The sequence below is a fragment of the Anguilla anguilla genome, chromosome 5 (assembly GCF_013347855.1).
Source record: "Anguilla anguilla isolate fAngAng1 chromosome 5, fAngAng1.pri, whole genome shotgun sequence".
NCBI classification, from domain to species: domain Eukaryota; kingdom Metazoa; phylum Chordata; class Actinopteri; order Anguilliformes; family Anguillidae; genus Anguilla; species Anguilla anguilla.
In genome coordinates, this window is record NC_049205.1 from 7,646,393 (window position 1) to 7,670,739 (window position 24,347).

General features: G+C 46.2%; 1 protein-coding gene across 3 annotated transcripts; it reads left to right on the forward strand.

The window, feature by feature from the left end:
- The first annotated feature begins 546 nt into the window (after positions 1 to 546).
- LOC118226792 (protein sprouty homolog 1-like) lies at positions 547 to 6,396 on the forward strand. Of its 3 annotated transcripts, none has more exons than XM_035416696.1 (2): positions 547 to 644; positions 4,522 to 6,396. In XM_035416696.1, exon 2 carries the CDS (start codon positions 4,577 to 4,579, stop codon positions 5,543 to 5,545), a length of 969 nt encoding a protein of 322 aa, XP_035272587.1. In that variant the 5' UTR covers positions 547 to 644; positions 4,522 to 4,576; the 3' UTR covers positions 5,546 to 6,396. The 3 variants fall into 3 exon arrangements, with proteins under 3 accessions (XP_035272587.1, XP_035272584.1, XP_035272586.1); XM_035416693.1 differs by lacking the exon at positions 547 to 644 and adding an exon at positions 2,147 to 2,896; XM_035416695.1 differs by lacking the exon at positions 547 to 644 and adding an exon at positions 2,942 to 3,723.
- Positions 6,397 to 24,347: the final 17,951 nt, after the last annotated feature.

A 24,347-nucleotide genomic window follows, 5' to 3' on the forward strand; every position in this document is an offset into this window, starting at 1 on the left:
AATCTGTTTGTTTATTTATGTTCTATTTTATGACCCAGATACTTCCGCCTGCACCCATGGCCTTTCCAGTGGATGAGGAAGTCCAGTGCATGATGGGAAGGCACTCTGAAGGAATTCTTAGCGCAGCGAGGCCAAGAATTCCTGATTCCCTCATCCAGTCATATATCACCGGCAGCAGAGCAGCCTTTTGTGTTTCCTGACCTCTTCTGAGAAGAACTCAAAGCTGCAGTCACTCTGGCCAAAGAGATTTTGACTGTTCAGAATGCAGACCAGTGACTGTGTGGAGGGGGGGGAAGGCGGGGGGGGGGGATGAAATTACAGATGAACAAGATGGATGAGCGAGTGGGATATGATAATTCCTTTCTTCCTGCAGGGCATTGCGGTATCAAATTTTGAAATTAACCTTGAGCTGTGTGTACACGACTATTGCCACACTAGCATTCCACAAAAGTAGTGCTAAGTTCAGGCACCAGAAATATAACTTAAAACTGAGTGAGTGTGAGAGAGAGAGAGAGAGAGAGAGAGAGAGGGAGAGAGAGGGAGAGAGAGAGAGAGAGATTTTCTAAAATGCTTTCGTTGAAAGGAGCTGAGATAAAGATAATTCGTGCCTCTCCGATGACGACTGACGTCGTCCAGCACAGCGGGTATGCCTTGCCTTATCTCTTTTACAATCTGTCAGTATTTTAATTACCCCCCTTTTAATGTTAAGCTTCTTACGCGTTCGTTAGGAAAAGCGCAGCAATCAGACGTCCCCATGGCCTGTGTTGACCGACGATTAGCGTACCTTAATAAGTTTGGTGACTGTTAATAAACTAATTAATTGATGGGCTATTTCCTTCGGTGCTTCCGACTTAAATCGTGCGTTTCCACTGCCCTTTGATGTCGCATTACTCTCTTCGGCATTTTGCGTTCCGTTTAAATGCATTCGCATTATATAAAGCAGTCCGAACATCCATTTAGAAATGTATTTTATTTTGATAAATAGCACTCGTATATATGTTCACGAAGAGATTAAATGTCTTCGTTTGTCCTTTAAAAACGGGCTGTTTTTACTGCTTTGGTGGTCAGAAGGTTGTCCTAAAGGTCAGTTATCTATTTACTTCTCATTTGAATAGGGGGGGGGGGGGGGGTTGACTTTGTATTGAACTTCTCATTGTCTTGGGTCCGGATGTAATGCATCCTTGACACCAATCAAACCAGACAGTCAAGAACAGAGCGCGGAATCTGTTCTTTCCTCCCTCTCGGGGTTCTATTTTTTTTAAGGTAGCTCCGAAATGTCAAACGTAAACGTGCGGTGAATGCAGAGAGTCACAGCGCACACGCAAGGACATGTTAGACAACCATCTGCACTTCCAAGAGTCAGGCGCTATACGCCTTACGTTTATTTTAGGCATAATCACGAGTGAAAATGCATTAGCATGTGCCTCTGTCCAAAGTTCTACAATAGTAGAGAAAGACCAAAATCCCAACCAATTTATAATTAGGCTACATCACACACCCGCACACATGCACACACACGCACACACACACTGGACCGACAACGATGTGCTTGAACTCAGTCAACTTATCTTGTGGGATCTCTGTCGGGAAATCGGATATGTGATACATAACATCCAGCTGCTGACTTAAATTATAGGAGTTTTCAGCAACTACATCGGGCTGTTTATTTTACTTGGACGAAATTAATAACAGCTTATATCAAACCCAGATGATAGATAGATAGATAGATAGATAGATAGATAGATAGATAGATAGATAGATAGATAGATAGATAGATAGATAGATAGATAGATAGATAGATCTGCCCTCATTTACTTCGTTGGGAAAAGTTTCCAATGTTAGAAGTTGCAATAGTTGTGGTTTCTAAACAATGAAATATATCGGTTGTATCTTTGATTTAATATTTAAAATTGATGCTGTCTGATAAGGAGGTAGAACCCATTGCTGTTTTAAAACGCGTAACAGTTGTGGTAAAGATTTACGTCGAAGACATCGCATTATAAATTAAATATTGTAAGTCAATGCGTAACCTACCCTATTAGGGCGGCTGATGATCGCTTAAATAAATACATACATTTTGCAAGTGTTTATAATTTGTTATGTACAAGGCTGTATTTTCGGTGCTGCACCGCGCCTGATATCCTCTTATGAGTTCGGAATGACCGGATATTTATCTTTGGAAAGGCAGCGGAAAGCGGTACAGTGACCCCCGCTTATAGCCAACACTCCCTGTCCCAAGAGTCCGGAAACGGACTTTAATTATTTTATTGCGAGCAGTAAAAGCTGATCCACCTTAAAAGACTGCTCACATCTCTGCAGTGCCCGGCCTCCTACAGCTGCCCAATGAATTAAGAGCGGATGCACTGCATCCTTCCTCAGTGCAGCGAGCGGCCAATGGGAGTCTGCCAGTCTGTCCCACGCGCATCCCCACATTCCCATTCATTCAGTGCTGCAGAAGACTCGCAGCGAGCGGTAGCCAACAGCCGCGGAACTTTTTGCGCGACAAACGTACACTCAGCAACTCGGATTTTTTGCGTTTTTCAGTGCATGCTCGTTTTAATTAAAAAAAATTAAAAGACAAGACGGCGTGCTCTAGATAAAAAACGGCGTTGTGCGACTTCCGATCATCTCTCTGATTTATCACTACTGCCTTGGGTGCACACGACTACTTCTGTTGGCTGCGTTGAGGATTTACAAATCCTGGGACATAATGGTGCATTTATACACGTATTTGGAAAAAACAAACCGATGAGGAACTGTCTTTTCATGGTCTGGATTTACAGTAATCGTTACGACTGATATGCACAAACGGTAATCGATTCAGTCACTGCTTGGATGGATGTGTTTTGGTATACTGGTTGATGGATTTGTCGTGGATGGCTGTTTGTAACGATAGGTGAGTAGCCCATTTCCCCCAAATCTTGTTTCGATATTCGCTGCAAGCATGGGAAACCTGCGCGATATCTGTGTAACTTTCGGGATGACTGCGTGCGCACATAGTTGTATAGTCTCCTGATGCATTGTATTCTGTATCTATATTGACAACTCTTCAACACGATAAAAACGCTCCATGCTGCAGGCTAACATTTAATGTCATTTGGTGTTAGTGTAGCTGGGATCTACTGTAGCTGTGCGCACCAGTACACCCCTACATGGATTCACAGCGTACAACTTTTGCCTGTTGTATTTAATGCTTATCACCAGGGAGCATTGTCCACTGAATTTGTTACTCGTGTGGCTAATGTTCAGAACCAATTTGCGCCTGGAGAGAAAACAAAACGCGCTTACTTTAATCGACTCTTTCTGAAACCAACAAACACCCCTCCCCCATGGAGCTTGTTTTCATTCATAAGTTTTCCCCTTCCTCCCTCCCTCCTCTCCTCTCCGGGTGTTTATCAATCAGTTCTCCGATTGCCTTCAGAGAGGGCGCAGCTCTCCCGTCTGAACCCGATGGTGTGTGGCGCGTGTTGGGGACTTAAATACGATACAGTAGCCTAACCTGAAGCGCTGCTCCAGCACTTTTACATGCTGTTGGATTGTTTGAGTGGATTGGACACTTCTTTCACAGAAACACCTTGCATTTAAGAAGATTTCGTTCGGTCGGGATTTTAATTTTGCTTTTTGAGACGGCATAGGAAGCTAAATTATTAGATGGTTTCAGCGAGACGATAGAAAACCGTGAATGTTTTTTTTTTTTTGTATGATTAATGTAAATTAATAAAGGTAAGAATCGCCGTTGGCCTTTTTGTGGTGTTCGACCCAAATTTTAGACGCTTTCTGTCAGAAGTGGCCATTTTACAGTTTTGATCGACTGTGATGTCGACCTGCCTCACAGAAGTATTTTTAAGGTCGAAAACGTGCTCATACACAGTTCCAGCGCTCGCTTGTTTTTCCTAATATTTAAAGCTACAGTCGCCGAAAGTTCGTACTTTCGTACTCACTTTTTCTCTGTTGATATTCGTTCACCTTTTATTTTCTTTCAGTATGTTTGCGCTCCTTGTATAATAATAATAATATGCATGCGTTCACATTAATGTTTAGTTTTTATGCAGTTTTTATCACACCATTTTTTGAAAACTGTGTCAGACGTATTCTTTCCGCTTGTTGAAGAAGCAGTTCGTATTGTCACTATAGATCGTGTCCTCGCTTTGCTGCTGTGGTGCATTTTAATGTTAACTAGCTTTACATATGCAAATAAGCAGGGGAAGTATCTGCGCCGCTCTCGGTTCGACTGAACAGAGGAGTTTCACCAAATGCAGCCCGCTAATGTTGCTTTATTCACAACACAAATCCACATCAGTACGCGCTTTTGTTTTCAGAGAACATCATTTGTCATTGTGTGAAACTGACGAAAGTTAAAATGGTCGGTTGTTTTTTAAATATTTTTCCTCGTGCCCCTTTAACGGGAATCGTTATTCTAAATTAAATGCGCCTCAACCACCTAAATCGAGGAAGCTTTGAAAGGTAGTGAATTGTCGGCTCTTTGTATTTTTTTTTTCTCATTGTGTTTTGGCTCCACAGGGTTTCAGATGCTTGCCAAGCCCGCGGTGAATGTCGGAAGTGGTGATCACCCCAGATGGAGCTCCTCAGTCAGCACGACGGCAGCGGAAACCCCTTAGCGGTGGTCAGGCAGCCGTCCCTGGAGAACAGGCCGAGGTTCGATTACGAAAGAGAGCCTCAGCGTTCCGGCGTCCTCTCTCTGGACCAGATCAAGGCCATCCGGTCCCGCAATGAGTACACGGAGGGCCCGTCCGCCACCAGGAAGCCCACGCCCCCCCGGACGGCCCCGCGGACGGCCCCTAGGCCGGAGAAGCAGGAGAGGACTCACGAAATCATACTGGTCAATGTGAACAACAACTATGAGCGTCGGACGCCTGGTCACCCGGCGCCCGGGGTGTCGCCGCCCGGCGCTCGGCTACCGCCGCTGAGCAGGTCCGCCAGCTCGGGGAGCAACAGCAGCGCCTCCTCCGAGCAGGGCCTCCTCCTGGGCCGCTCGCCCCCGGCGAGGCCCGGCCCGGCCCCCCGCCCCGGCCGGACAATACGGACCCAGCCCAAGCCCGCGGCCCAGCCGGAGGCGGCTCTGAAGCCGGCGGGCAAGGAGGACCTGTCCCAGCACCGCTTGGTGTGCGAGCAGTGCGGGCGGTGCAAGTGCGCGGAGTGCACGGCGCCCAGGGCGCTGCCCTCCTGCCTGGCCTGCGGGGGGCAGTGTCTGTGCTCGGCCGAGACCCTGCTGGAGCACGGCACCTGCATGTGCCTGGTCAAGGGCCTCTTCTACCACTGCTCCAACGACGACGAGGGCGACTCGTGCGCCGACAGGCCCTGCTCCCTCTCGCGCTCCCACTGCTGCTCGCGCTTCCTGTGCATGGGGCTGATGTCGGCCGTCTTCCCCTGTTTACTGTGCTACCCGCCCGCCAAGGCCTGCGTCCGGGCCTGCCAGCGCTGCCACGACCGCCTCAATCGGCCCGGCTGCCGCTGCAAGAACTCCAACACCGTCTACTGCAAGCTGGAGAACTGGTCCCCCGGGAGCTTCCAGAAGCCTTCCTGATTCACAGTTCCGGAGAAGGATTTATAAACATTGACGATAATAATAACCGTAATAACAACAACAACAACAATAATAATTCTGATTGTTATTAATGTTTATCAGAACCCGAGCACCTCCCATTATCCCGCTTCTCCACAGAAGAGCACAGTACTTGGAGTATGGAACCACTTTTTTTGTTTTTTTTTAATGAAAGTACCCGACTACAAACCAGCGTTTGCCTTTGTGTTCTCCGCGTCTTATAAGACACTCCTGACTTGCTGTCATGCATTCTTTCGTTAGGGGAGAGATTCTCTGCGCTTCCAGCTTCTAACCAGGGCTGCCTCTGACAAAAATCTGTGAAGGACTATCTAGACAATATGTAGCTGTTACCGGATATCCATAGCAACAAAGATTGTTTCTTTAGTAACTGGTTGACACCACACCAATCTGTGGCTGTGTGTTTTTTTTTATTTTTTACTGGGATTCATGTAAACATAATTTCTTACAGAGTTTCCATCAGATATGCTTCTCACACTCTCATGCTATGTTGAGTTCACAGGCCACAGCTGTTGTGTGTTTTCTTACCCTTCAGTTTTTTTTTTTGGTTTTTGTAAATTTTATGTACAAAATCATAAAGATAAATTCTGGCTATTTTTAAAAAGAAAATGTCTGCTAAAACATTTTTTGTTGTAAAGAATATTTATTATGTGAAGCTCTATTATTTTATGATATTTATTGCAAAAGACAGTCTTGAAATTTTACCCATGTCTGAATATAACAAAATATCAATACTTACTGAAAAGTTAAAGGGTGGCACAAAAGAAAAGCTATGTTAACTATAATGCAGAAAATATATTAATTAATGAACAATATTCACTGTCTTGTGTCTTAATTTTTGAGCATGTCTTTATGAGTTTCTTTCAGCTTTGGGGTGTTGGACACATTGGAGTGAATTCAAATGAAGTGCTCATTAAAAACCCTTATTTTAGGTTTAGGTATGGGCTCATAGTGTGGACAGACACACATACTGATTGGCACATCTGGAAGCCAATGTTTTGCTTCTAAAAAAAAAAACTGAAGATATCCTGTTTGGCTGCGATAATTTCCATTCTGGAAATGTAACTGTTCAGAGCCAAAAAACAAAACAATTAATCAAAACCGGCCTGTTTTCTCTGTTTTGCTATTATGTGCTTAGCTACAGAGAGGTTGGGGTTGACTTTTCATACAGTTCTGAAATGACTATTCCTTTGCCTAGTTTGTGTAATTTACATCAAGTTTGCATCCTACTGCTTTACCATGATGTAGCCTACTGGTACAATATATATAACAGCCCACATAACTGTTACGCCTAATATGCAGGGTTTTACCCACGCATTGCATACTTTTTCCATAGCTTTCAAAGATATTCCCACTTGAGTGAACTGGAATCGGGGTGAAAACAAATGAGTGAAGCGGGCCATTTAGTCGCGACCAAACTTTCTGACCACCAAACCAAACGTGGCAAAAGGTCAACTTGAGGACTAGGCTGAAGATTTCCTCCTCCGGGTTTATGGCATTATGAGGGGAGCTGTTTGCTGCCAACAAACGGTCCGTATAGAAATCACGGGCCACCTGCTCAAAGATAATAAAGTTCCCCTCGGCACTCTCCGTTTATAGTCTTACTGCTCACAGCCAACAGGGTGGGCCGGGGTTAGCCGTTTGCTGGGCCAATTTGGGCCACCTGTACGTCGTGTTTTCATGGTTTTTTTTTTTTTTTGGTTTTTTTTTTACCTTTTGTCACCGAGCTGAAGTTTAGTCGCGCCAAGGAAGCGTTACTTCTGGTTTCCCTGGAACGAAAGCTGACAGAAATCCCTGCGGCGATTGCCTGAGAGCAAAGATAACACGTGCGAATGTCAGACTTGTTTTTGGAAACCGCAGTGAGTAATACTGCGCGAGGTATTTCTACAGCGCAGCGGCTCAGGCCTGGGGCCAGGGCAGCCAGCAGGCTTACCCATTTCCTGGATTGTGTGTTCGTGGTATTTTAGATAATTGAAGTTCCGTTTGCTAAAGGTAAACAAAAGTTTTTTTTTTTTTTTTTCCTGTCTGGGTGTGGGGGGCGTTATCTTATTCCTGATCAGGTTGTTATTAAGTGTGTTAGAGAATCTAAAGCCCAGCATTTTTTCTCCTTATACTTACATGGCATAGCGTCTGATTAGTCACTGCTGGACAGGGCCTGATTAGTGGAGGAGATCTGCTTTATCATGAGAACATCTGCACACATGTAGTCAAGATGCCTGGGTCAACTGACACAAGTAGCTTTGCCTGCACCTCCAATTTGTGTCAGTCTTATTTATTTAAATCTGGAATTTCAGTTTTGTTACTATGAGTAAATGTGAGCAGATTAGCAGTTTGTTACTATGAATAGTTATGTGCAGATTAGCAGTTTGTTACTATGAATAGTTATGTGCAGATTAGCAGTTTGTTACTATGAATAGTTATGTGCAGATTAGCAGTTTGTTACTATGAATAGTTCTGTGCAGATTAGCAGTTTGCCGGTTTCCTGTTACTCTTCGTATCCGTAATTCAAGCTGTGTTTCCTGTCCGCCTGTCGCCTGGCTGGAGAGAACAGAGGGCTTTTCAGGTTCTGAGCCCTCAGACAGGAAGTAGCCAATGCTAACGCCGCGCTTTACAGCTCACTGGCAGGAGATAATGCGCAGGATTTGGAGCGCCGACGCGCGTTGTGTACAGCGTGTCGGGGTCACGTTGCCGGATTTCACAGATAAACGGTTTGTGTTCGGGGATCTCACGCAGCAATGTGCTTGGTAGTCTGTTCGCACACTTACTACGTTGTCACTTTTTTGAGAACTCAGGCAGCAAAACTCAGGACATTTGTGCTCCCGATGTTCCCGTTCAGACATAAATGACACAAATAATAACAACGTTAATTATAACAATGCCTTAGATTATTAATTCTCTCCTCAGTCGGTTTCTTCGGAAGTGGTGCCCAGCTCGGAGCGTTTTCATTACGGAAGGTTTTCATTACGAAAAAAAATGGGAGACCGTGCACGGCGGAAGTCTGAAATGGTGAAGTCCTCTTGGGCCCACAGCCGTGTTCCTTTCCCTTCCGGCGGGCGTCCGCTCAGCAGGCTCCCGTCTCAGAAACGTCACTCATGACCTCTGGCGGAGGCACTAAGTGCTTCCGTTGCAGGCAAGATGCGTAATAGCTGCTCAGCTCCGTGGGAGGGTGTTTAGATGTGTAATGGCTGCTCGGTGCTGTGGGAGGGTGTTTAGATGTGTAATGGCTGCCCGGTGCTGTGGGATGATGTTTAAAGTTAGCAGCCACTCATTTCTGCAGCTCAGGCTTGTGCTGGATGCGAGCGGAAAAGGCTTTCCCCCGCCCCCGCCGTTTCCCCAAACCACCCCCCCCCCCCCACCCCTCACCGGCTGTGACGCGGACAGCCCACGAGCGCAAACATTGGTGATTACCCTCTGAGTCACTGCCTAACCGGGCTGCCACCGTCTGAGAGCTTTCCATAAACACCGGTAGAGAGGATTAATCACAAGCAGCCGGCTACCCCCCCCCCCACCCCCCCCCCCCCCCCCAAATGCTTTTCACCACTTCCTCACTACTATATAAATTGAAATTAGCAGCGGGGAGGATGTTGGGGGGGGGCAGGAGGGGGGGGGGGTACTCAGGTTTGACTTACACTTCCAGTTTTAAAAAAAGGAGAGAGAGAGAGAGAGTAAGAGAGAGAGAGAGAGAGGGCCATATGTCTGAGGCAGTACAGATGTGCACTTAAAGACTTTTTTTTTTTTTTAAGTGCCGGAAAACTCAAACTTAACTGTGTGCCAGTCACTTTAACGAAATGCAAAAATATTTCAGGAGAATTCCTAGACGTTTCCATTCCACATTACAGTCCTTCCAGCGGTCGTTGTAAATGAAAAATTTACGTTTTACATTAAATACATTTTTTATAGAGAAGAAAAGAAAATGTTTTTTGTTTTTTTCTTGGGCTAGCTGCCATTTCCTGCCCATCTGTTAGGGTGTGCTGAAAAGTGACAGCTTCTTGCAGCCTTCTCATTTTTGGAAGCCAGGATCCCTGCTGAAGATGTTGGCTGCAGGCCTTGCAAACTAATGCAATTTGCGCACCAAAACCTTGGAACCTTCAAAACTACTGAGTCACATCCAATGTGGCCTTGCTAGTAACCAGCAACCGTCAACAGCATATTCCTGCAAACCCTATGGTGCCTCAGAGAAACATCACACTTATTATGAGTTCTTATCTTCAGTTTACAGCTGGATTAATTACCACACATGTGACTGATCAACATGCTCAACACACTGCAGCCCTCAGTCATTGCAGGTATTTAGCAGACGCTTTTATCCAGAGCGACTTACACAACTTTTACACAGCACAGCAGTCCCACAATTTCAGGTGGCTAGGTTCTTTCGCTGCATAGAACCCTTGAGAGTTATGGGAATGCAGTAATCAGTGGTCCTAGCATGTTGAAGCACACAGACAAAACCTTCTCTACTGAGAGAACACCATTTTGTTATCATCTCTGCTACGCTCAGAGTCTGCGGTTCTTCTCCCTTAGTGGTCTCGGCAAACAGGAGGAGCTGAGGACAGAGTTTCTTTTGCATTCATATTTCCGTCATCCATCACCTTTTTCAGAGTCTGTTACAAACGTGAACTTCAGAACAACAAGAGTTTGCATCTGTGCATTACCAAGTAAAAAAAAACTTGACAGACACAATTATCGCAAAGGTTTTACATTAGCGTTTATTTTTATTTAATCTGATGTATCTGATGTGGGAATGATGTTCAGAGACAGAACAAGAACAAACCAAGCCACTTTTTTTGTGAAGTACCTTTACACAAGCACACAACCAAGAAGCCCCCAATCATTATGAAATAGGATTAAGTCTTTCATATGGATATATGTTTACTTGCAGGTAGGCCTCTCTTTGCTTTAGCTATGACTCACACCCCCACACACGTCCTTACACAACACATAGAAAAACACCTGAACAAAGGCTGAGCTCTTTTGTAGTGCAAATGAAACAAGTCTTCCCTTTAATCAGCATCTTTAGTGTTCCCCTGGTACCTGGTACACACTTTCTGATTGTCTTTTGAAGAGGGGGAAAACAATGCCACTAGATGACATCAAGCCACCCACAAAGGATTCCTCTTTGTAGCCTTGGGGGAAACAAAATGGAGTCTCGACCTTTCATGGACCTCTCTCGAAATACCTGAGTCTCCTAAAGTAATTCAAATTCATTCACAAATTCGTGAGTCAGAGCCATGTGTTGTGAACTGGCTTTCCGCTTGAACTTTGGAGCACAGCAGCTTTGAGTGAATGAAATGCCTGAATTGTGCTCATGCCGTACTATGTTGACATGAGCTAACGCTTGGCCTCCGAGTCTCACAGAGATGACATCATTTCCTTCCTTCTCTGTGGCCCCTGCAAGAGTTCAAATCAGGCCTGCTGCATTTCCAACCTCCTCTCTTTCTTTTATTAATTTTTTTTTTTGTGAATCCTCAATTTCAAATCCTTATTTTAAAAGAAAAATGTTTAAAATAAGCATAAAAAAATATAAAACCCAACCTGTGTGTGTGTGTGAGACGCTAGGGTTGTGGTGATTGGAGGGGGTGGTTGTTTTGGCTGCTCTCTCCCTCCCCCCTCCCCCCACCCCTCTCTTTTTCCAAAGATAAACCACACTTCCAGCCAGATGGTTCTCGTCTGTTAGTTCTCCCCCCCCACCCCCCAAACTCAGTTCACTTCCTCCCACACAGACAGCTCTGACACCCGCCCCCCCCCCCTGCCCCCCCACCTCTCCACAATGCTCTGCTGATGAAAATGATAAAATGATCTTTTATTGGCCGGTTGTTGGGAAGTGACCTCTTGACCTTGATTAGATAGAGCAGGCTCCTATCACCGGCTTCTGTTTGAGCTGCCAGTCGCCCTTTCACCAGCTGGCTGATCCCATGCAAGTGCTGACAATGGAGAGGCTCTGCAGACTTTCAGTGCATCCACAGCTCAGCGGGGGGGAGGGGGGGTGGCTGGGGGGATTTGGGGGGGGGGGGGTTTCATGGGTGCGGTGTGAAGGTGGCGGGTGGGGGGGTCACAGAGGGTGTCAGATTGGGGTGGAGGCAGGCTCTGGGCTACTGTTAACCTCTCCGCTGCCGGTTCATCTTGACTCCCCAACCCCCAAACACCCAACACTCCCCCCGCCCCCCCCCCTATACCATTGGTTACAATAGGAATGACTCTCAAAGTCCTTCAGCCATTGTTAGGGAGCAGGGGGCTCCTGAGTGTGGGGGCAGAAGGTCAACAGGTGAGCAGCCTTACTCACAGCTTTACCCCCCCCCCCCCCCCTTATCCCTTTATGACGATGCTTCCTTTTGTGAATGGAGAAACAACTGTGCCAATTAACAAACACATAGTGGAATTAAACATTACGTCTGTTATGATGCATTTCCACACCTTCCTTGTTGCAGTTTGTCATTTTCAGGCATTTCATTTATTTGTCACAATTTCTGTCAGTCTGTTTTTTCATTTTGACGTTTAACATTACTCATAAAAATGAAACTCACAAGTTGCAAACAGCTCAAGAAAATCAATTTTTTAAGACATTAATTATTCACTTTCCCCAAAACCAAACACATTATGATGCCAAAAACAACATAAATTATTACTATTGTTATTATTATTATTATTAGTAGTAGTAGTAGTAGTAGTATTATCAGAAAGTGTGTGTTTTTACAGAAATATTTTTTTTTTTTTAATGAAAAAAAAAAACAACTGAATCAAAAGGAAACTGACTCTGGGACAGAGATTAAAGGTCCTTCCTGTGTCAGTCTCCTGTTCCTTTGGTTCTATTAACCCAAACAAAGAGCCGGTCTCCTGTTACTGCCAGCCAATCGGGACAGAGCATTTCAATAGGCCAGAACAGACAGGAAAACGCTCCCATCGTGCCACTGAAGAAAAAATGCTGAAATCCTGTTTTTCTATCAGGCTTCATTAACACTGACCAGGCCCAAAGAAAAGGAGAAAGTTTAGGGTTACATGTAGTCTGTGCGCTATAATTTAGCCCTTGCTTCCTGAGGGCCATTGTAAAAATAATAATCTGGGATCTGACATTACTAATTACACAGAGCTGTGTTATTGTACCAGCTCAACACACAGCAATGCATAACAACTTCCAGCAAGTAACTTTGGATAATAAATCCTTCGCATGTTTGCGTCTATCGGACTGAAATGGCCAGTGTTCTTAATGGATTGTACCAGCAGGAGAATTTTCAAAGGACAAATGCTCAGTAAAAAGGAAAAAGGCAATTTTCACACCTTTATATGGAGAAGATTCCACCTAAACAGAGACAGTCCACTCTTTCTGGATCTTTCCCGCAGTTCTGTAATTATGCATCGGATATGTAGCAGAGGCGTCAAAATTTAGATACCGTAACAAAAATATCACGCGCTAATATTTAATCACTTGTCCACAATCTTTTTTCAGGGCTGGAGGGCTTCATGGGTCATTGAAGAGCATACAGGGACGGAGTGTGGCACAGTGGGTAAGGAACTGCGCTCGTAACCGAAAGGTCGCAGGTTCGAATCCCGGGTAAGGACACTGCCGTTGTACCCTTGAGCAAGGTACTTAACCTGCGTTGCTTCAGTATATATCCAGCTGTATAAATGGATACAATGTAAAGTGCTATGTAAAAAGTTGTGTAAGTCGCTCTGGATAAGAGCGTCTGCTAAATGCCTATAATGTAATGTAATGTAAATACAGGGTGTGATAGTTCCCGCTCTGGGGTCTGTTTCTCCGGTTCACTTAAGTGAACAGGTGGACTGTGTTGTCCCTGCTCGATGATTGCTGTGGCGCATTGATTATTGCTCCGAATGAGTCATGTGGCATTGATGAACATAAGCGGAAACACATGTTCACACTTTCCCGTGGATCTTTAAGGACCTGGCGCGTACGGTCCTGCGTTTATTATCCTGCGGTCAGACAGGCAGGGTAAATGTACCAGTTCTACCCAAAATGTTGGCCCCGAGGTCACGTTGTTAGGAAGCGGAGGAGCGTTCGTTTCCTGTCCAGCATATTTCAGGTTTATTTTCAGGATTTTTGGTCAGTGCAGCTGGAGTCATTCCAAGCGGAAACATGGCTGGTTTTGAGCTGCTGGAAGTGGTCTTAAGGCTTCTACAGGGAAGTCTTATGTGCAGAGGAATGATTAGGGGGTCAGCCTGCAAGAATGGCTCCAAAACACTACAAACCAGGTCTGAAATCGTTAAAAATAAGGATGCAAAAATGTAAAGGAGCAAAAACAGTCCCTTTAAAAAGGCACACACACACACACACACACACACACGTACACGTACACGCACACACATACACACACACACGCGCGCGCACACACACACATTACTGCTAGGAGCTGCTCTTTGCACTTTGCCACAGTTTCTCATGGATAGCTCAGTCACAGTCACACACGCTGAAAATGTCTGTGCTCATATGTGCAATCAGAAGCCACAACATGTGATGGCTTATCGCATGCAGCTTGCCATCGTAACACAGAGTTCGCTTTGCCGGTGTGTGTCCACCTAATCTAATCTGTGCAGCTTTCCAGACGGCCAGATACAGATTTCCTTTACCCAAAAATGTCCTTGCGGGCATTGTAACCAGTCCGTCTATGAAGCTTCCCCGCCATTGGCTGAGTTCTAGATTTCCAAGAGCGAGGTCAAAGGTCACGCCTGGGCCGGTTTGCCGGCGGGACGGTTCCACCGCCCCCCTCAGCCCGCTAACGTGGCGGGAGAGCTGGAGCGCTAAGCCCGAACGCTTTGTCTGCCGGGCGGGACAATGAGCGGCGGTTCCACTCCGCTGGTGTGAAATAAGAGCGGATCTCAGAACCGCAGCCGGCTCACGGAAGGGGCGGAGGCAGGGGGGCGGGGGGGCGGGGGGGGGGGCACGGGGTGGGGGGCGGGGGTACGGGGTGGGTGGCGTCCGCTGAGCCGTGGAGACAGCACGGCTCTCTGCCGCTCTTCAATAGGAGCCCGAATCAGCGTGCAAGGAGAGGAGCCGTCCTCTGAAGTGTAACTCCTGCTGACAATAGATATGAACTCTGCCATCTTTTTTTGTTTGCAGGAGAATTAAAAAGTCTTTTTTTTTTACTGTACGATTTATGGAATTGAACATTCAAATTAATTTGTTGTGCGCCTGAACTCTGATTTAGAAGTCACACTTTGCCTTTAAAAAATAAATGGTGAATAATACCAAATTAAGGTGCATTAATATCTAATAGTTTGTAGGTGAATATTTAAATTATGCAGTATTGGTCTATACAGGTAAAGCCTGTTTACCTGTTTGTTTCATGTTATTTTGGTCCCTTTGCAACATTTCAAAAAAAGGGTAGTTTCATACCTGGAGACATCGCTGAATTTCTCAAATACACATTAATCTGGGGCATAGCCAAGTCCTCCAGCACCGATGAGAGAACAAGCTAAGAGCAAACACATCGGCAGTCAGGTGGGACTGCACCTGCTCATGTTGATGAATTCCACTGGCAAAAGGACGGCAATAATAATGTGTGTTCCGTGCTTACGGGAAGAAAGGGGCGGAGTGCAGATATTATCACTTTTACTCCACAACATGAAGGTATCTGCGCGGCGACCACTGCTGTTTGAGGAACTACGGCGGTGTGTAGCGCGGGCGGGCAAATCATTTCACACTTCGCATGAGCCGGGACAATGCCGGCGGCGGGTTGCCGTGGTAACGCGCGAGAGCAGCGAAATCTCCCCCGACCAAATATTGGCAAATGTTTGTGTAAATACTGGGTATTTGTGTCTGGGCTGCAGTCCAGTGGAACTCTAAGAGGACGAGGGCAGCTCGGTGATTTTTATGGTGAGCTCGGGGGGTTGGCGACACGTGGATCGCAGCTGGCGAAGTTCAGAGACCTCGTCTCTAAGCCCATAATATTCCCGTCCCCATTTTACGCCGTTTTGCCCTTTTAAAATGAGGCGCATCTGTCTTTTTCTATTTCTAGTTCACCTTTGCAGTTGTCCTGTTATCTGGGCCATTGTTTTACAATGGCTGTGTCCCAGGGTAAATAAATTCCATTTTTGCTCAATAAATGAAGATAAATAAAAAAAAGCTGTCATATTTGTAGCAGCCCTCCTCTCCATAAAAAATATTTTAAAAAACACAAAAGCCTGCTATTATGGGGACGTGTTTGAACTAGAGGGAAAGGAATGTTCCGGATGTAAAGCAGCCTTATGTTATTCCCAGTGAATCCCAGACGCACCACAGGAGTTATCACAACTGCTAGAAAATTAAAGGGGGGGGGGGGAGTAGAAGAATGACACCTAAATGTAATTTAAGTAAAGCAAATTGAGCTTACAGGTGGTTACTTTTAAGATCTATGATCAATTTAAACAATACAAGCCCGTTCAAATTAGAGGTGCCTCGTTTCTATCCTGACGGCAAGACTTCTGCTGAGAAACAGAAATGTCAAATAAGGACATATTTGGAATTAAGTATTTACTTCTGAACAGGACAGATATCCTTCTCCTGCTCTTTAAAATGGTATTGGCCATAATGTTTTGTGAACCTCTAGTGTAACATAACTAATTGGCAGTTTCTTGAAAGTTATTTTCAATGAAACCATGCCTTTCCCATACTGAAGGTATTTACTGTGTGCGTCCTGCCTAACACTCAATGAAGTTCTATTTTCACATATTTCCTTTTTAATATAGAGCCAAACTCTAATGTTGTACCTATGTTTTTTTGATAATGAATCATAAATAACAATTATTTTTCCATAATTGTATTGCAGGTGACCTCAGCAGTATAGGGCACTATATGCAGAAACAGGTAACATCCAAGCTCATATTTCATAAACTACCGCAGCTACATTACATAATAAAACTGACATCTTTATGTTATGACAGGATTATATTTCAGTGTGACTCATATACACAGGAGAAACAGAAGATGTAAAAAGTATCACACAGCTTTCAGCTGAATCGACTGTTTTCTGTGGCTCATTCCATTCTAGCCCGCTTCCTAATTCACTGGAAACACAGGATATTAGAGCAAACCACCTTTAAATGGGCTTCAGTTGTACAGCTATTTTCCACTCTGAACGCTGAACTACGATTGAACCCCATAGATCACATTCCTCTGACTGACTGTTTGGGATAAAATTTAGGGTTTGGATAGACGAGTAAAAGACATAAAGCATCATCCTTGGATCTGCTCTCATGGGTCTCCCGAAGGTGAGCGCAGTTCCCTAAAAAGAGACAGGCTGGCCCATACAGCCCTAGGCAACCAGTGCCCCCACTTGGGACAGAGGAAGCGTAACACATCCAAAATCAAGTTTGATGACCAATTTTGTAGTTCTACTTCTAGATGCAGCAGGAGCAGCAGCAGTAGCATTAGTAGCAGTAGCTGTAGTATTAGCATTAGCAGCAGTAGCATTAGCAGTAGCAGCAGTAGCATTAGCAGTAGTAGTAGCAGCAGTAGTAGCAGTAGCATTAGCAAACAATACACAAGGCCGCTGAGATGCTAAAGCATTGGCTACACATAATATTCAGCAGGCTGTTTTTTGGCTTCGCTGTCAGTCTTTTGTGATAAGTGAAGCAAAAAATTTGACAAGAATACTGAGAAGGAATAATCAAATAAAATTTAAAAAATCTAACCCAATCAAAAAAATAATCATGTTCTATTCTTTAGCTTTCTGAAGGACAAATGGAAATGAAAAAAGTGTGATGAGTGTTTTAGTGATTCTGTTCAGTTTCCATACATTTCTGGAGAAAAAGCTCAAATTCAGGCAGTCCCTTCCTGAACTGCTGCCTTATGTAAGAGTTTACTCCAGAAGGAAATCTATTCAGGGAGCTAAAAAAAAAAAAAGTATGTGTGTGTGTGTGTGTGTGTGTGTGTGTAAAAGCATTTAAAAATAGATACTTTTCTTAAAAGATGCTTAATCTGAATTATCTTATGCAAGATAATTAATTATTTTTCAGATCATTTGTAGATTTCATATGTTTGTCCTCTACACTTTGATTTGCCTTGTGCAAGGACGACAGGTCTGTTCCAACAGGACGGAAACACATTCTTGAATGTTGAACAAACACAACCACGTGGAGTAAAAAAAATTCACTGCAGCCATCGGCCCGTGGACTGGGCTGCGACAGTCAGGATGTCGGGACGTCGTTCGGTCTCTGGCGATCGCTTACACTTCCGCCGGCGAGGGGGGGGTAGGGGGTGGGGGCGGGGGAAGGGGGCGCACGCCAAGCCCCGGGGCATCCTCCTAACGGTGCTTGCTAGTGCAAACAGCCGAAGCCGTGCCAGAATCGGCACTTTGCACCCAAACGCAGAGAGTCAACAGCTCCATTCACGGGGCCCAGTTCTATTGTGTGCTGCGGGGACGTGTGGACAGAAAGGGCCTCCCCGGGCCGGCCTCTCCAAATTTCTCCCCATTGGGGAGTTTTTTCTTGCCGCCGTCTGAGGGTTTTTACCTTATGTACTCGCTATTTGGGGGTTCAGGCCTGGTGTGTGCTCCTTTCGCTTTGTCTCTTTTCTTGCTACTCAGTAAAGTCTCTTTGTGACAGTTCTCTGCAAGAAGCGCTACACAAATAAAACTGAATTGAAGATTGAATTGAATCTCCTCTTCTCTGGGCCCTTCTTAAAAAGGGCTCGCAGTGTGTAAGTGCAATACATCATCAATCAGGGGGCAGAGGCATCCTGTCCCGCCCACACTCACGGTCACGTTTACCGCCACCGGCCGGCCCCTTCGCATAGCGCCGCTCGAAAGATAAGTAACAGGTGGTCACGTCGAGGTGTGTAATTTTCCGAGGAACTCGGCCTGTTGAAAAACAGAATTTTGTCGAATCTGTTTCCGGTGTTGTTTCTCCCTTTGAGCGGAGGGTAATCACTGCGTGCTTCCGCTCTCTTCCGGTGGCGTGGGTCATTAGAAACGGGTCATTTTTTGAAAAATTTGGGATTCTAATAAGCAGCGTCGTACTCACTCCGCCTGCCCATCGGAAGCAGAAACAGGGAATTGTGGGATTGCTGGAGGTAAGTGGGCAGGCCGGTAACAGTAGAGACGAGCTGCCTTGTTCATCCCAGCCTTGCGGTTAGAGGCGTTTGTGTGTGTGTGTGTGTGTGTGTGTGTGTGTGCGTGTGCGCATGTGTGTGAGTAAGTGTGCGTAAAATACTCAGGCTTTTGTTCAGGGCGTGTGGAAAATCACACACTGTCAACATTAGAGAGGAAGGCTAATATTTAGCACACCCCCTCTGACTTTGAAGTGAGAACAGACACTGGTCAGGCTGGATTTTGCTCTTCTGAGAACAGAGGCTGGATCAGCACAGATCTACCATCTCCTGTCTCTCATTTCCCGATAAAAGAGGTGCTGTGTGTGTCTGCGAGTCAAACACAGGGCATTCATCTTCTCACACACACACACATGCACACACACACACACACACACCTGTGCCAGTTCCATGAACTTGATTTATACTGAATAACACGTTTCTCTGTCTGCTTTCCACTCCACTGGGCCTGGTCTTCCTCTTCATTTTTAGCACATTTACAAACGCCAAGATTCCTCCATTTTAGAGCAGGAGGCCCCCGCGCTTTTGAATTTAGAATATTCTCCGACTACGCACAGAAAGATTCGCCGGAATTCGTGGAATTTGTCCTTCGTCTTCCCCCAGTCAACCCAAATAAACACACTGATTGCCCTTGAGTTCCCCAAAGCCCAGAGAAATGGAGGTGTGCTGCCTGTGCTGAAGCACAGAGACACAGGCTCTTCCTGCGAGCTGCACGTGTGCCAACACAGCCACCCCCCCCCCCAGTTTCCCTCCGCTGCGCCTGTCCCAGCCGCTGACCCCCTGACCCCCCAGCGGAGGCGCGGGTCCCGTGGGCGGGGACCGATCCGTCGTCACGCGCGAGTCCGCCCGGCCCGGAAGCGGACAGACGCCAGCGTTGTTGACGCGTCTCTCAGGACGGGAAGTCGCAGGATATTTAAACAGAGATAAGGGGGCGGGGGGGGGGGGGGGGGGGTTTGCCAAAGAGGCAGCGACAAACCCAAACAGCTGACCACCGGCCGCCGTGGAAAGACAAACACAAGCACACAGCGTTTCCTCTTATTCCAGTTCACTTGCTTTCAGTGTGCGCAGTCAAAGGGTCATAATAATAATAATAATAATAATAATAATAATAATAATAATAATAATAATAATAATAATATGCATTTCGTACTGAATTTTCAAAGACACATACAGTATATAAACATATTGATGGCACAAAGGCAGCCATGCTAGCTTAAATGCAAGCACGGTTTTCTTTCTGTTGACAAATTAGAGACTTTTAACCTGAAAGGAAACTCAAGCCACATGCTACAAGCTAAGCCTGGCAGAGTACCTTCAGCTCAGAGTCCAGTGGATGCCACATGAACGCCGTTTACTTAAGTGATGATCTCGCTGTGTGTAACACGTACGCACAAATGCTATCTATCAGTCGCTAACAGCTGAAGCAGAAAAAAGGTGTGAGATCTCTGGGTAAAGATTTGGCCTTTCCAGGAACACAACACGCAAACCATGAGGGACTCTTTCTGCCACTTCACCATTTTATGGCCATAACCTAAACTAAGAACGAGCCAGGGTTTCACGTTTTTCACGATTTGCGGTGCAGGCTAATCTCCCCGTGAAGGCTCCAGTTTGTGTTTTTTTCCCCCAGTAGGCTTCAGAGGAGGGTTAAAGAAGGGAAGCACTTCTGTGATGCTGCAGAAATCAAAGGGAAGTTGGGCGGAGTCATAATGTTCTGCATCACTGGGCACCTCATATTCTCAGAAGGACGGTGCCTGGAACCATCCGGAATACGGGGCCATCAGACGCACCACGGAATGTTTGTTGTGCCGTGTTCTGTGCTCCCAACCAGGCAACGGAAAGCACACATTGTCACAAACTGTCCGGTCTCAAACCAAGACCTCCTCACCTCTCCAGATACAAGGGTAGGCACAGCAGTACAAAATGCTTGTGCCTTGGGAGTAACACATGCACACACACCCAGACATAAATATACACACACACACAGACACATGCACACACACACACACACACAAAGTGCATGCGCATGCACAAGCACACACACACACACGCACACTCACACATGATAACACACCATATCCCTCTGTCCAATCAGGAAGCAGAAGGGAATGGAGTCAGCTCTTGCCAAAATAAAATATAAAAACACCTTTACTGGTCACACGGGTACTTAAGGACACATTGAATTAAGTGGCATTACAATTCTCTCTTTTATTTACTTGGATTTTCCCTCTTTATTGTCAATTGCCTGAGTGTATAACAGGATGTTCTGCTTTTCACCATAGATACAGGCAAGAGGAAACGGCATGTTTCTCAGGATATAATATTATGTTGCTTTAACCAGATTCAACTTTGCTCTTGCTTCATGAAGGGCTCACGAGAAGTTGTGTTAATATAAGGGCTGTGTACGCTTGCTCTGAACATTAATGTGTTCAGTGATCCTGGAGTGTGGAGATCAGAATTGTTCCATTGTGCAATTTAATAAGGTCTGCCTTTAATAGGGTCTAGAGTTGTGGTTTGGTCTGACTTTTAAAATCTCTCTGATAGTTCTGAGGGCCAGCCACATTGCCATATGATTTCTCTTTTTTTAAATGAAAGAATTTCCATGTGTTCTAAGAGCAAATATTGTTCAAAGTTTTTATTATATAGCCTTTAAACTGGTCTTGTTAAAATTTTGGCTACACAAATAACAAATATTATACAAAAGACTAACTGTATGTGGGAATGTAGCCTAATGTGGTTTAAAATTCTGGGATTAAAGATAAAAATTCAAGGATTACAGCAGATTACAGTGCTAGCATTACAGCAAATTGAAGTACAGGATTACAACAAATCCCAATGGTAGGATTACATCAGATTACAGAGCAAGATTACAGTGGCAGGATTACAGCAGACTAAAGGGCAAGGATTAGAGCAGATTGCAGTGCTAAGATTACATCAGATTACAGTGCAAGATTACAGTGGTAGGATTACAGAAAATTGAAGTACAGGATTACAGCAAATCACAATGGTAGGATTATGTCGGATTACAGTGGCAGGATAATGGATTACAGTGGATTTCAGTGCTAAGATTACATCCGATTACAGTGCAAAAAAAATGGCAGGATTACAGCAATTTAAAGTGTGAGGATTACAACAAATTATAGTATGTAGATTACATCAGATTTGAGTTCAGGGATTACAGTGGTAGGATTACAACAGATTAAACAACAGATTACTGTGCTAGGATTACAACATTAGCCAATGGCTGAGTCTGGGTGTGATGAGGAACACTGGGTACCTATGTACTGCTGGTTGGGCAATCTGCTCCTCCACCATTTTGATTGTTTGTGACTTTATTTAACCAAAAAGAACTCATGAACAAAGTTCAGGGAATTGGAGGACTCCAGATGAAAAGGTATGTGTGTTTCTCTGTGTTTGTGTGCATGTGTGTGTGCGTGCATGCATGCAAGTGTATGTGTGCGTGTGAGTGTGTGTGTGTGTGTGTGTGCATGTGTGAGAGTGAGTGCATGTGAGTGTGTGTGTGTGTGTGTGTGCGTGCATGCATGTGTGTGTGTGTGTGTGTGTGTGTGCGTGCATTTGTGTGTGTGTGTGTGTGTGTGTGCATGTGTGAGAGTGAGTGCATGTGAGTGTGTGCGCGTGTGTGTGTGTGTGTGTGTGTGTGTGTGTGCATGTGTGAGAGTGAGTGCATGTGAGTGTGTGTGTGTGTATGTGTGTGTGTGTGTGTGTGTGTGTGTGTGTGTGCATGTGTGAGAGTGAGTGCATGTGAGTGTGTGTGTGTGTATGTGCGAGAGTGAGTGCATGTGAGTGTGTGCGTGTGTGTGCGCGCGTGTGTGTGTGCATGTGTATGTGTGTGCGCCTGTGTGCTTTCTGAATGGAGGTTGTGGGTTAACCCTACAGGCCACGCCATGGGAGTCGCTGCCACACCTGCTCTCCTCTGGCAACAAAGACAGCAGTGTTCAGGCCCCCGCGGCCCCTCCAGCTGCTCCAGCTGGGGGCCGCCCCGCTCGGGGCTCCTGGCTCTGGCCTTTGGAGATGAAAAAGACTCCACTTCCTCTCCATTACAGTCCACTCGGTCTCATCAGTGAGTCCTAGCCCAGTTCTAATTAAGGCCCTGTGGCGTGTGTCCTCTGCAGAGCGTTGCCTCTGAGCGGGGAGCGGTTTCCGCACACCTTGAGGCGGCCGTCCGAACGCCAATCACGGCCGAACGGCCAATGAGACGAGCCGCTCCTTGGCCGTGAGGAATGAGTAACCTGCCGGCTGAGCCCTCCCTCCCTGAGACACTGCGGCCAATTAGAGACGGTCACAGTTCCACGGGATCCATTCCTGGTCAGCGGTGGAAATGACAGGTCTCTGTCTTCAGTGGGGGTGAATAGTGCTGGTAGTAATAGTGTTTTGCAGTCGTGTTACTTTTTTCTAAACCTTAAATTAGAATCAGGCCTATATACAACAAATAGAACATATGAAAAAAATTTAAATGGCTGAATATTAGTTTCAATGGGAACCCCCCCTCCCCCCCCCTCCCCCCACCCAAAAAAAAAACAAACCCTCAGGGGAGCAGGGGCATGGTCCCGTGGGGGTGTCCAGGCCAGCCATGGGGCCCCCGGCGTTCCCCTTCCAGGCTTTGAACTGCTTCCAACTCTCTGGAATTCCTGAAGGGGTGGAAGGGGTGGAAGGAGGGGGGGGGGGGGCAACTTCCAGCTGCCACATTTTCTACAGATTCGGTGAAGGCCGGATGAGCCTGGATGGCATTCCCCTGTGCGGTGGAGAGCCTGCAGCCTGCATGAGCCATGGTGTGCCGTTGGGCTAAAGGTATACATCTGCGGAAGGTAAGGGTACAGACTGCTGGGGAGGTAGAGGGACAGACCGCTTGGGGAGGTAAAGGTACAGGCTGCTGTAGAGGTACAGACTGCTGGGGGAGGTAAAGGTACAGACCGCTGTAGAGATACAGACTGCTGGGGGTGGTAAAGGTACAGACCGCTAGAGGTACAGACTGCTGAGGGAGGTAAAGGTACAGACTGCTGGGGGAGGTGAAGGTACAGACCGCTGTAGAGATACAGACTGCTGGGGGAGGTAAAGGTACAGACTGCTATAGAGGTACAGACTGCTGGGGGAGGTAAAGGTACAGACCGCTGTAGAGGTACAGTCTGCTGGGGGAGGTGAAGGTACAGACCGCTGTAGAGGTACAGTCTGCTGGGGGAGGTAAAGGTACAGACCGCTGTAGAGATACAGACTGCTGGGGGTGGTAAAGGTACAGACTGCTGTAGAGGTACACTCTGCTGGGGGAGGTAAAGGTACAGACCACTGGGGAAGGTAGAGGTACAGACCGCAGGGAAAGGTAAAGGTACAGACTGTTAACATTAATCAGCCGGCAGTGGGAGCTGTGCTGCTCTGTTCTCATCCAAACTGGGTGGGAAATCGGGGGTCACAGATTTATTTTCTCCATTGGCCTTTTCGGGGTCCCAGAGCCCCTTACTTCAGCCGTGACGTGCCGTTCAGGATGTGCTTTGTACGCGGGGGTGGGGGTCGGGGGTAGTGGGGGGGGGGGGGTCGGGGGGGTGACTAGCACATGTTTTTGCTCCGCCATGGAAATCAGTCCCAGGAAAGACATGCTCCAGGAGAGCCATTCCCAGCTGTTCGCCACGGCCTCGGCCAATCAGGTGGCCGCAGATGGCGTAAACAGGATGCCGAAATGTGGGCGTGCTTGCGCAAGTGTGCAGAAAGACCTCCGGGGTC

What these genes read in the sequence shown, in the direction of transcription:
- LOC118226792 (XM_035416696.1), top strand. Translation starts at nt 4,577, where the DNA reads ATGGAGCTCCTCAGTCAGCACGACGGCAGCGGAAACCCCTTAGCGGTG.